At 41.6% G+C, this 13,455-nt stretch overlaps 1 protein-coding gene across 3 annotated transcripts in view; it reads left to right on the top strand.

The window, feature by feature from the left end:
• Positions 1–215: 215 nt before the first annotated feature.
• Positions 216–13,455, top strand: part of Cept1 (choline/ethanolamine phosphotransferase 1) — a 39,452-nt gene continuing 26,212 nt past the window's right edge. For 2 of the 3 annotated variants that reach the window (XM_051165439.1, XM_051165438.1), the window contains exons 1-2: positions 216–372; positions 6,393–6,799. In XM_051165439.1, the coding sequence (XP_051021396.1) occupies positions 6,461–6,799 (339 nt within the window). In that variant the 5' untranslated portion in view covers positions 216–372; positions 6,393–6,460. The remainder of the gene's footprint in view (positions 373–6,392; positions 6,800–13,455) is intronic. The other variant, XM_051165440.1, reaches the window with a different exon arrangement.

The raw sequence follows: 13,455 nt of genomic DNA, 5'->3' as shown, positions 1-13,455 counted from the left end.
ACCGGACTCGCGCAGCGCCCTTACCCTCGGCTTGCAAACACACCCACCGACAACACCCAGCTAGGTACTCTCTCTCTCCTTCTCAGCGCTAGGACAGCCATCCTCCCCACCCCCTTCCTCCCCCGCCGCACACCCCACCTTCTTTACAGTCCTCGATCGGCCAGCTCCAACCTCAAGGTGTACAACAGGCTCCCGGCAGGAGTCAGGGTGGAGCCCCGGGGCGCGCTCCCGAGCCGACCGGAGACGCGCAGCAGCCTTTTCCGAGTCCCTTCTTTACGGCAATCGTGAAAGTGTCGCGAACGTGCTGCCGCCTATCAGTCACTCAGTCGCCCGGAGTTGCTATTTCTAGGCTTGTGCTTGTTGGGTTCGTGGGTAAGGCTACTACAGGGGGCCCGGCCTGGGGAAGGGGCGGGGATGGCGGGGATGTGGCGAGGCGCGTTTCTCCTCCCGGGAGGAGTGGAGGGATGGCAGGAAGATGTAGCAGGGTGGCTGCGGATGGGCTAGCTGTGCGGGGGAACGCCGTCCTTGCTGGCGCCGGGTGGCCTCGCGCGCGGGGTTGTGGGGAGAGCGAGGGGCCAACGCTGGCGGTGGAAGGCTCTGGAATCCGGAGGTAGAGGGGCGCCTGCGCGGTATGCAAGGCGTGGGTCGCGGGAGGGAGCACCCCCCCCCCCCCACGGCGAGCCGAGGGTTGGGACGCTGGCCGCGCAGAACCGACCTTGCCTGGCCAGTCCACACCCTCCTGGCCCGGTGTTACCAAGTCCACGGACCGTGCAGCATCCTGTGCGGTCTTTGCCTTCTCTTTGGGGGGTGTTTCCTGGCTTGAGCCAGGCTTCGTGTCGACCAACTTTTCTAGAAATTTCAGCCCATCTTGACAAGCTCGGAGATTGCCAGCTAGAGTTAATTTCGGTCGCGTTCTTAGAAGGAGATTGCTGGGGGTTTGCCTGTGTTCCCAGGAATGCTTGGCTGAACCCCAAGCTTTACGTTTTACCAAGTTTGATTTTTTTTTCCCCCCAGTTAGGTGCTTGGAATTTTGTTACCAGGTTTTTTTGTTTTTGTTTTTTGCCGTGTTTTGCTATTGAATATATAGTTTTGCTAAAACTCACCGGGCAACCTCTATGATGGTAGTAGGCAAATCTGTAGTCGCTTTTAAACAAGTAAAAGGGGCTTTATCTTTTAGTGGTCAAAATATTTCCTTCCTTCTTTAGAACTGTCAGGGATGTGTTCAAATAGGTTTGTGTCACATTGACTGGCTCAGACACAAGGAAACTGTAGAAGACATTTGGAGAATTACCAGTTTAAAACTGTTGGCATTCAAAGAATTCCTGAGATCTGAAGCTATAAAAGCATTTTACTACATAGTCTATGCTGAGAAAAACTGAAGTCCCTGTACAGTTGGTCATCACAACTGTTCCTTGTAACAGCCTCTCAAATTACCACCAATTAACATTTTACTGCATAGCGTTTTCTTTTCTAGGCTCTTTTTGGTGTAGTTGGGTTTTTTGGTTGGTTGTTGGTTGATTGGTTGGTTGGTTGGTTTTGATTTTTTTCCGAGACAAGTTCCCTCCACGTAGCCCTAGCTGCTCTGGCATTTGCTTTGTAGACCAGGCCGGCCTCCAACTCAGGAGGTCCACCTGCCTCTGTCTCCCAAATACCTGGATCAAAGGCGTGGGCTACTATCACCCGGCCATATTTTCCTTGTCAAACATGCTAGACAGGCTGGTGGTGTTCGTTTTGAGGGCCATACTGTAGTGTTTTTAAGAGAACAGAAAAATGAGTACAGTTCCAGGCTTTTGCCCCCCCCCCCATTTCCCTTTTTAAGGAAACACAAGTTTTCACTTCAGCAAAATACCAGATCTAGGTTGTGTTTCACAGTACTGTTTGCTTCCAAGTATATATAGAACCCAGCCCCAAACTTGTTTTATTTTATCATTTGTCAATTAATGCAGAGCTTAATCCCATGATCCTATTAATTACTTTTCTTGCTAATGTTTTTCTTTCTCTTTCCTACTATGGTCCCCTCCCTAATTTTGTCAGTACTTTTTACTTTACTTCAGTACTTTACTTTAGTAGTGGCAGAGGTCAGAAAGCTGTGTACTGTGGATCCTTCTGGAAAGCTTGCAAACATACTGCTGAATCAGTGCAGATAAAAACCTTAAACATGGGTGGGGATGGGGTGGAAGGGAAGTTGTAGAATTTCATGCAAGTTGGATATTGTATACGTTTACTTTACGGTCTCCTAAGCAGCTGAGTTTTCTGTTTCTGTTTGTGTTTTAAACTTGATATATATCAGATGTGCCCCTCATCCATAGCAAGAATAAGGTGCCATTAACCTGTGTTCTGCGTGGGAGAGTTGAAAACACACAGACTGAGTTTAGTAAATGTATTCATTAAGATATATATAGATATAGATATAGATACACACACCCCAGCACAGGAAAATGCTTTGTCAGGTAGCATCCCTTGTATGCTTCCAACAAGTTTTATTGGCTGGCAAATAATCTAACTCAGTTGAGGACAAGACCCACTCAACTCCACTCCCACAGCCTTTTGCTCTTGAGGGCTAGAATGGTGTATCTTTCTAAGTCTAGAATATCCAAGTGCTGAATAAATACTAGAAGAATCACAGTAAGTGTTGGGTTTTTTGTTTGTTTGTTTGTTTGTTTCGTTTTAACGTCGACTATGGTATGAGATTGTGAGGGAAAGAATGTTACGACAGGAATGGTCCGTGGTTGTGGAACTTAAAGAGCATTGTGGAAGATAAAGACAAAATAAAGCTCTACAAACAGAAAAATTTCAAAGTAAGATAAGGGCTGCATGAAAGCAGAGCCCCTGAGCCAGGTTCTAACAGGAGGGAGGGTGTTTACTGAGTGTGAGTGAAAAGGTTGCCATAGTGTCAATATTGTGACATTTCCACAGGCAGCCTTTTTTTTTTTTTTTTCGGTTTAAAATTACTTTCATAATTATGAAAACCTGTTCTCAGTTAACAGGCTGTCCTCTGAAATCGTAGGTTTTGTTACAAGCTCATTGGTAGTTTTCCATTGAATCGAAGGAAAATCGCAGTGCTTAGCCACATCGCCTGTGAACTTCTGCATTAGATGGTGCCTCGTCCTGCCTACCTGATGTGCTTTTGTTGTGTCCTTGTGATCTCTTAGGTACTGGAACAAGGGACACTTTTCTGTCCCGTTCTTCATTTCTTGGCTTATTCTTTATCCTGTTCTTAAATTATCTAATTCCTTCTTTCTCTGAGCTGGCTATAAAACTTCCTTCTTTGGTGACTTCCACCACTGTTTAAAATGTGTACTTCCAACTCTTTTCTGTCTCAACACCCTATTTTCTGTATAATGTCTGTCATACTGGGTAGTGTTACTGCTTGCTTACCGGGTTTCAATGCCAGCCGGTTATGGGAACTCAGACTGTCCTTGCCTGCCTAGGTACACTTGGGACTTAGAACTTTTCTCTCATCAACACTACTTTGACTGGTATGTTCCTAGGCTAGTCAGCAAGAACTTTTACTTTGCTGTGGCTTTTTTGTTGTTGTTGTTATTGCTGTTGTTGTTATGATTTTAGTTTTTTATGTGGCAAGAAAAGATATTTTTTGCATACCTTTTTGGACATAGGCCTCATTCCACACGAGAAAATTTCAAGCAGTCGAGATTACTTTTGTTATTATTTGTAATGTCTTCCCAATTTCCATGATCATGCTCACTGCTCTTCCTCTCTTAAGCTTCCTTTTGCGCCTATCTCCTCCTTTTGCATGCATTAGCTTTTTTCATTTGGGGAAATTCAGATACCCAAGGGCAGCTGTTGTCTTCCCATTGGCCGTAGCCCCTCTTCCATGAGATTGCAGGAGGGAAGGTGGTGGTGACCTGGAGCAGTGTCAGCAGTCTCTCTGGCTGTTGGCATGAGTTGAAAGTAAAATAGCCATCGGTGTGTCAGGGGCACTTGGGCCTGAATTCACATTTACAGTGCTGTTATTAGTAGCTGTACAAAGACAGTGTTGCCGAATGGAAATGTTCAAAAACTCATTGCCTTTTTAAAATAAATGACTTCTCTAATGGCGAGATCAGACACAACTTGTGAAAAATGTATTTTTTAAACGAACAATAAAAGGTTAAAAGAAATTAGGTCATGAGGGGAAAAACTCAGAAGGAAAGTATCAGTTCGTCAGCCGGTCCTGCCAAATGCTTAAACTTAAAACCATTAGGATCAGTTGCTTGAAGCTATTCAATGCTAAAACAGGCTAGAACCCTCTGTGTACTGCCTTTGAAAAACAAAGACAGTGTGAGAATGAAACACACTGAGCCAACAAAATAAACAAGAGGAATTCCATAAGAGCTGGCTATCAGTTGCAGATAGTTTCTGGGTTAGGGATGGCCTCCATGTCTGTGTCCATGTCCTTTCAGTGCTGGGTCCCCATGGGGCTTGAATCTGAGCAGCCCCTGTATGTGCTGCCACCGTCACTGTGAATTCATATGTGCATCAGTTCTTTTGTATATTGAGGACATTATTTTCTTGGAGCCATGAAGGAAATACTGTTCCGCATAGACCCTGAGCCTAGAGGAGAGGCTTGATGAAGACATCCCCTTTGGAACTGAGTGCTTCAGATCTCTCACTCTGTGCACGCTGCCCAGTTACTCTGCGTTAGTTCCTGTCTAGTACAGGAAGATGCTTCGTGGATGCTGGCGGCGCGGGGCTATGCTCTGCTGTGGATGTACCGTAATGTCATTAGGAGCTGTCTTATCGCTGTGTTCCTTTAGCACAGTGACTCTCAGCCTTCCTGGTGTTGCAGCCCTTTTGTACAGTGGACTGTAAATCCAGTCAGAGAGCGGTTGGTCCTACTACACTGGTGCTGCTGTTACACCAGCGTACTGAGATTTCATCTAAAAAACCAAACAAACCCCACTTTAGGCCGAGGGTGTACTCTCAGCAAAGAAAGGGCTGGTTGCTTAGCAAGTAGGAGGCTCTGGATTTAGTACCTAGCACTTGAAAAAGGAAAGTAACATGTATTCCTCCCCTTCCTGAGTTGTCCCAAGTTCCCAGTTCACCCCTCACCCCAAAGGATGACAAGCTAGAAACTTCCCAGCTTCCCCTTTAGTGGTGTGACTCTAGTGGCTGACGTTTTTCTTCCTTTCACCTCTTATACTGAGTCTCTAAGAACTTTATGCTTATTTTTCCTACAAAATAGATATTACCAGTAGACTTGACTGTCATTTGTACTAACATTTTATCTCCCCACTATAAGCCCTCATCACTTAAAGCCATTGAGATCATGTGCTAATTTTTATTCTATTTTGTCCATGTGATTACTAGAAGTAATCCTACTAATATCGAAAAGACTCCTATAATCATTTTCTTATATGCTTAATTATAATAATTATCTCTAACCTTTTCTAATTCAAGTGCAGCTCTTCAAGTACTAAGCACTCAAAGGTCCTTATGGCTGTCACTTAGCCCATTTTGTATTCTTAGTACTTCACTTCATCAGGCCAGCCTGCTGGTACGTGTCTATATAGTGCTATTGTCATAGCTTTTTGTTTCTGTTTACAGTTCACTGTCCACATTCCTTTCCACCAGTAAGTTTTATCTTTGATTTAGTTTTAATGGAAACCCTATGTTTGACAATCACTTAACCACTATATGATTTGAACATGTTAATTAGTCTCTCTGTCTTGGGTTTCTTTTTTCCCATAAAAATTAGGATAGTTAGCATACACACTCCACACTTCTAGAGTTGGTATGAGGATGAAATTAAGTAATTTATAAAGTGTTCTTAGTTTGGGGGTATAAGTGCTTGGTAACTATTATCTATGATCATTAAATAAAAATGTAGTTTAAGAGGGCAGTGTTGTAAGTTGGTGGTAGAACACGTGCGTAGCATGTACAAGAAGACCCTGGGTCTAATCCTCAGCAGCACACACACACACACACACACACACACACACACACACACACACACACTCCATTTCAGCTAAGTTATTCATTTAATACTAATTGTCTAGGTTAGCACCTCCTTTTCGATACATATGTGCTTATGTATGTATCTGTGTATAAAATGATTAGCTTGGGCTGGAGAGATGGCTCAGCCATTAAAGCCTAGGCTCACAACCAAAAGTTAAATCATTAGCTTGTTTCCAACATGTGATCCCATTGTTACCTAGAAAGCAGTGTAAGAGGGACTGTGAGCAGCAGAATCAGATAAGCTGTAAGTATGGAGGTATATGACTGTTACGGTCCTATAATTTCACTTAAAGGACATTTATATACTTCTTAGTAAGAGCTAGAACTAAAATTAAGTCCCTACATCAGTTTCCTGTTTGATGCTAATTCTGTTAGGCTGATTTTTTGTGTGTGTTTGTTTAATTTACTGGTACTGTATCCCTCTCCACTCCCAGGTAGATAGCCACAGAAGTCCACCAAACAAGATAAATCATTGTCTCCAAGTAGAAGAAAATCAAGATCCATGAGTGGGCATCGATCAACAAGGAAACGATGTGGCGATTCTCACCCGGAGTCCCCTGTGGGCTTCGGGCATATGAGTACTACAGGGTGTGTGTTAAATAAATTGTTTCAGTTACCAACACCACCACTGTCAAGACACCAGTTAAAACGGCTAGAAGAACACAGATATCAGAGTGCTGGACGGTCCCTTCTTGAGCCCTTAATGCAAGGGTACTGGGAATGGCTAGTCGGAAGAGTGCCCTCATGGATCGCCCCAAATCTCATCACCATCATTGGACTGTCGATAAATATCTGCACAACTATTTTGTTAATCTTCTACTGCCCTACAGCTACAGAGCAGGTAAGAGTGTTGCCGTAACCACAGTAACATTTCAGTAGAGACACTGTAATTGGGATTCTTAGGTCAGTTTTATATAAAGGCAAAATATCCTCAGGGCTATTTGGTAACTATTTAAATATTTTTAATGTCTATCACACGTTAGTGAATTGCATAAGCCCTTCCTACTTTGTATAGTACTGTTGCTTAACAGAAACAGGAGGAAAGGGGTATCTGAGATGCCATGAGTATAAACAAGGCTTTTCAAAAGTGTTCTTTCAGCCAAGTGTGGTGTCAGATAGCTGTGACCCAGCAGGAAGGGGGCCGAGACAGATCATGAGTTGGAAGCCAAGTGGTGCTTTGCAGCAAGTTTAAGACAAGCCTAACCTGGCCATTTGTTCCACATTTCTCTTTTTTTCTTTTAACTCCTCTCTTATTCTGCGAACATGGTTCCTGCGGAGTGTGTGAATGTATTTCTTGTTTCTCCTTTTTTGGAGACAGACTTTTGCTCTAAAGCTTAGACTGGCTTCAAACTCTATAACTTCTATCTTGTGCTAAGATTACAAGCATTCCCCACCATACCTGGCTTATTTTCTCAAATAGCTTGCAGTATTTCCAGTCAGGATACTTACAGAGCAAAGACCAACCCCATTGTCTAATGATGTCACATGTGCTTTGAGCTATTTCACGTGGGGTTGTCTGAAGCCTGGGCTTCTAATTCCAAAGAATTGTGGTCTAGATTTATGTATCCTTGAAAGAAACAGCAAGGAGGTGGTTGATTTTAATGGAAGGATTCTAATCATCCTAAACCAGATCTAGAAAGAGGATGAGGGAGTGAGAGAAGGTTTAAGAGTGACTCAGACATTAATCATTTATTGAACACCCAGAATGTACTAGGTAACCATGGCTCTCTGTGATAACTTTCTTACAGTTTTCTTAAGTGATTGGATTTTCTTGAGTACAGAATAGGAAGACTCAAGCTGGAAATGACTTCAGCACTCTTTCAGTGCTCTGCATGGAGGGGTAATGGCTTTCAAAGCTGCATGGTAGAAATACTTGTTAGACTCAGTTCAAGATGCCTTAGACTAAGTTATAGCTATCTTCTGTGATTGTCAGTATGGTTCCTCGTCTACAACCCCTTTGTCTAAGTCTCATTTGTAGTGTTGAGATTTAGAGTATTCAGGATAGCTAGCACACAGTGCTCAGTAAATAGAAGGCAATTCTTGTTTAACTTTCTTCCTTATAGCCCCTCCCATTCCTGATTTCTGATATGATAAGACATCTGAGTTACCATTGAGTTTTTGTATTTTGTTTACTCATATTTTAAAATTAAAAGTTGTATAGATTTAGCACCCAGGAAAGTTTTAGTTCATTATATCTGATTCTCTTGTGTCTTTTACCAGAAGTAATGATGAAGTTTTACGTACGTGTTATGAATGTTTTATGTATTTTTATGATAAAACGTTTTAATCTTTTTATCTTTTAATAATTGCTTTATTTTTTAGATTATAATGTAATTACATCATTTCTCCCTTTCTTCTCTTTAAAGCCTCTGCCTGTAGATCCCAATCTTCCTATTAGAAATGAAGTTCATTATTTGAATGGATTTAGGGGAATTTGTTTTTGTTAGGATATGGAAACTCCTGGTAGATGAGTAACAAAATTAAGTTAATCAAATTCTCCAGATAGAAATGGCAACCTCTTTTATAAATGGAGACCAAAATATCCCCTTGATCTGTTTGTTACTAAAATATTTAAATTTTATCAGCTTAGTAGCTTAGATTTTGTTTCTTTCGTTGTTGGGTTTGGGTTTTGTTTGGGGTTTTGTTACTTGTTTATTGAAACAGAATTTTCTTCTTTTAAAAGTATGATTATAAGCATGTGTTAGCATACCTAGTAGGCTTTTGTTTTATTGCTGTTGTTTTTTTTTTTTTTACATTTCTGGCCTAGAGAGATAGCTCAGTGGTTAAGCCACATTACTCTTGCCGAGTTAGGCTCTTAGCACTCAAATCTGGTGGCTTGTAACTATCTGTAACTCAAGCTCCAAAGGATCGCACATTGTCTTCTGGCCTCCATGGGCACCTGCACTAACATAGACACATATACATATATGTAATTAAAAATGAGAAAGATATCTTTTAAAAAACAACTTAACATTTTTGGGTTTTTTGAGACAGCGCCTCACTTTGTTTCAGGCTGAAGCCACTGTGTAGACCAGGTTGGCTTTGAGCACTGTCTGTCCCCATGCCCATGCCTTCCAAGTGCTGGGATGGAACTACAGAGGCACACCACCACGCCTAGCGTTAGCGTAGGTCTTAGTACCATAAACTAATGTCCATTTACTCTTGCAGCCTTATGTGTGTTCAGAGTTACCCTTGCCGCATAAGATAGGTAAAGGAAGTTAGTATTACTGTTTCATACACGTGAAATTTAAGTGAGCTGTCTTGTCTCTAGTAAGTTTTACTGAGGTTCCAGCACCGCTGTAAGAGCAGGAAGAGGAGAAGGAATAAGCCAGACATCTGACTTGTAGAGTGTGGTGATGCTGTAGCCCTAGCTTTTGAGAGGCTAAACTGAGAGGTGTCCATTTCCAGCCCAACCAAGGCTGTGGAGCGAGAACATTTTTAAACCACAATAGCAAGACTTTTCAATTTAAATACAGGGATTTTTTTTTTTTTTTGAGTTGGGTTGGGTTGGGTTTTGTTGTTGTTCGTTTGTTTGTTTTTTTTATCATGAATGTTTTTAGTTTACTCACTTGTTTTTGTTGATAAGTTTTGTGCTTTTGATTTAATTCAATAGAATAACTTGTTCAACTTCTAGTATAGAAAAAAGAAATGGAAATTAAAATAGCACATTCACAGCGTCTCTACATAGTTAATTTCTACTGATTTTCAAAAGATGAAAGTAGTATATAAGGAAATTCAATAACATAGTAAAAATGGCCATCCTACCAAAAGCAATCTACAGATTCAATGCAATCCCTATCAAAATACCTACACAATTTTTTAAAGACATTGAAAGTTTAATTCTGAACTTCATATGGAATAACAAAAAACCCAGAATAGCTAAAACAATCTTGTACAATAAAAGGTGCTCCGGAGGAATCTCCATACCTGATCTCAAACTGTACTATAAAGCAATAGTAATTAAAACAGCATGGTACTGGCACAGCAACAGGCTGGTTGATCAGTGGAATCGAATTGAAGACCCAGATATGAATGCACACACATATGGTCACTTGATTTTTGACAAAGAAGCCAAATCCATTCAATGAAAAAAGGATAGCATCTTCAACAAATGGTGCTGGTCTAACTGGAGGTCTATGTGTAAAAAAATGAAACTGGACCCATATTTGTCACCTTGCACAAAACTCAAATCCAGGTGGATTAAAGACCTCAACATAAAACCAGAAACACTTAGCCACTTAGAGGAAAAAGTGGGAAAGAGCCTGGAACATATTGGCACAGGAGACAACTTCCTGAACAGAACACCAACGGCCCAGGCCTTAATGTCAACCATTAATAAATGGGACCTCATGAGGCTGAGAAGCTTCTGTAAGGCAGGAGACACTGTCAAGAGAACAAAGCGACAGCCTACAGACTGGGAAAAAATCTTCACCAACCCTACATCTGACAAAGGTCTAATATCCAAAATATATAAAGAACTCAAGAAATTAAACACCACCAAACCGAATAACCCAATAGAGAAATGGGGCTTGGAACTAAACAGAGAATTCTCAACAGAGGAGTATCAAATGGCTGAGAAACACTTAAAGAAATGCTCAACCTCCTTAGTCATCAGGGAAATGCAAATCAAAACAACTCTGAGATTCCATCTTACACCCATCAGAATGGCTAAGATCAAAAACTCAAGCGACACCACATGCTGGCGAGGATGTGGGGAGAGAGGAACACTCCTTCATTGCTGGTGGGAATGCAAACTAGTACAGCCACTTTGGAAATCTGTCTGGTGCTATCTCAGAAAACTGGGAATAGGGCTTCCTCAAGACCCAGCTATTCCAGTCTTTGGAATATACCCAGAAGATGCTCCAGCACACAACAAGAAAATTTGCTCAACCATGTTCATAGCAGCCTTATTCATAATAGCCAGAACATGGAAACAGCCTAAGTGTCCCTCAGTAGAAGAGTGGATAAAGAAACTGTGGTACATATACACTATGGAATACTACTCAGCTATTAAAAACAAGGAATTCCCGAAATTTGTGGATAAATGGATTGAGCTAGAAATGATCATAATGAGTGAGTTAACCCAGAAGCAGAAAGAATCAAATGGTATATACTCACTTATATCTGCATACTAGCCCAAGGGGCATGTCCCACGAAAGCCTTCACTTACCAGGAAACTGGGACAGAGGGGAAGGCATCCTATTGGGACTCTAAATAAGAGACGCATGGGAGAATAGCAAAATAAAAGGATCCAGAGGGTCCTAGAAATCTACAAGTAGAACAATATGATAGGCAGATTTGGGCCCAGGGGTCCCGCTCAAACTAAGGCACCAGCCAAGGACAATACAGGAGGTAAACTTTAAACCCCTTCCCAGATCTAGCCAATGGTCAGAATATTCTCCACAGTTGAGTGGAGAGTGTGATATGACTTTCTCACGTACTATGGTGCCTCACATTTGACCATGTCCCCTGGAGGGGGAGATCTGGTGGCACTCAGAGGAAGGACAGCAGGTAGCCAAGAAGAGACTTGATACCCTATGAGAATATACAGGGGGAGGTAATCCCCCTCAGGAATAGTCATAGGGGAGGGGAATAATGGGAAAATGGGGGGGGGGAGGAATGGGAGGATACAAGGGATGGGATAAACATTGAGATGTAACAAGAATAAATTAATAAAAAAATAAATTAATTAATTAAAAAAAAGAAATTCAAAGAAAAAAGATATAAAAGGAAAAGTAAAAATCTTCCTCTTTATCTAATATATTAGTTACTTTTCCTAATACTTGACAGAGTATCTGACAAAAGCAACTGGAGGATTTACTTGGCTCAGGGTTTGAGGGAAATGTGGAAAGTAGCAGGAAGGGCAGAGGTGGCAGGGACATGAGGCAGTGGTCACATTGTGTCTGCAATCAGGAAGCAGAGAAAGATGAACACTATTGCTCAGCCACCTGCCTCCATTTTCCGTCCTCAGTCTGGGACCTCAGTGCATGGGATGGTACCACCCACTTCCTGGGTGGATCCTTTAATAATATAACTATAAATACTTGAAAAATAATGTTTAAGGCTTCTGCACACCAGCACTACATTGCCCTAGGGTCTTTCTATAAATCTTCATTAAAAAGCATGTTAAAAACAGGTTGATTAGCTGGGCGTGGTGGCACACACCTTTAATCCCAGCACTCAGGGAAGCAGAGACAGATAAATCGCTGTGAGTTCAAGGCCAGCTTAGTCTACAAAGCGTTTAGGACAGCCAAGACTACACAGAGAAACCCTGTCTCAAAATATAAACAAACAAACAAACAAAAAAGTTGCTTGAGAAAGTAAATGGGAAAAATATTTGTATTGTTAGCCATTCTAAAACATTCAGTATATGCATTCACCACATTGGGAACCAGAAGTTCTGCTATGAAGACGTGAGAAATGTGTTGATTGCTATTGGATCTAGTATTTCCCTAATGAAATAAAGGGAAACTCTACTAATTCTTTTGTGGGGTTGATTACTTGATTAGGCAGCATTTCCAGGTATTGTGACACTCTCCTGTAATCCAGGTCTAAGGAGGGAGGTAGAATCAGGAGAACCAGAAATTCTAGGCTCTCCTCAGCTACCCAGATATTTGAGTCAGGCAGCCTGGACTGTGTCAAACCCTCCCTCATAAAGTAAGGAAAGTTTGAGTCAGGTGTGGTACTATAGGCCTGTAATCCCAGAACTTGGGAAGCAAAGTCAGAAGGAATTCAGGGCCATGCTTGGTTTCATAGAGAGTTTGGGGCTAGACCAGGCCACGTGATTCAAAACCACAAAAACGGATACAGAGTCTCAAGAAGCCCAGGCTGGCCTTGAACTAGGTACGTAGCCATGGTTGACCTTGAATGTCTGATCCCCTGTTTTCACCTCCCAAATGCTAGAATTATAATTAGGTTACCATGCAGGCCTACTATATTGATTAAATATTCGGAGAAATTTAGAGAAGGCACCATAATCCCTCATGAGAGTTCTGAAAAATTCCTCCAGAGCACAGTTGTTCTCTGGGAATTGTAAAGGATTGATTCTACTACTTCCACACAGAAATGAGTCTGCAGATGCCTAACTACAGTCACCAAAATAGTTTATGTGTATATAGCCCGCATGTACCCTTCCATAGTATGTAAAAAATAATCTAGATTACTTATAATACCCAATGCAGTATACATGCTTTTAAGTAGCTATGTGTGTTGTTATTTAAGAAAATAAGAAAAATGTCTGTGCATATTTAGCACAGATGCAGATTATTATACTTTAGAAATTTGGCTGATGAATCAATCCCTGATTACAGAACCCAGGGACTTTAGTTTAACAGAGACCTTGAATACCTTAAAAAACAGGGCGTTAGTCCTGCCAACAATCCCAGTTACTTGAGCCCTCAATAAGTTCTTTATTATTTGGTGTTTCTGTCATCTTCTATACAGCTTTCAACCAGGAGAATTTTCTAGAGAATGAAGAGAAAATTGGGCTGGTGAGAT

Source organism: Acomys russatus, chromosome 23 (assembly GCF_903995435.1).
Source record: "Acomys russatus chromosome 23, mAcoRus1.1, whole genome shotgun sequence".
In the NCBI taxonomy this organism is placed as follows: domain Eukaryota; kingdom Metazoa; phylum Chordata; class Mammalia; order Rodentia; family Muridae; genus Acomys; species Acomys russatus.
Note: the sequence above shows the minus strand (reverse complement) of the source record. Positions and strands in the feature narration are given on the sequence as shown.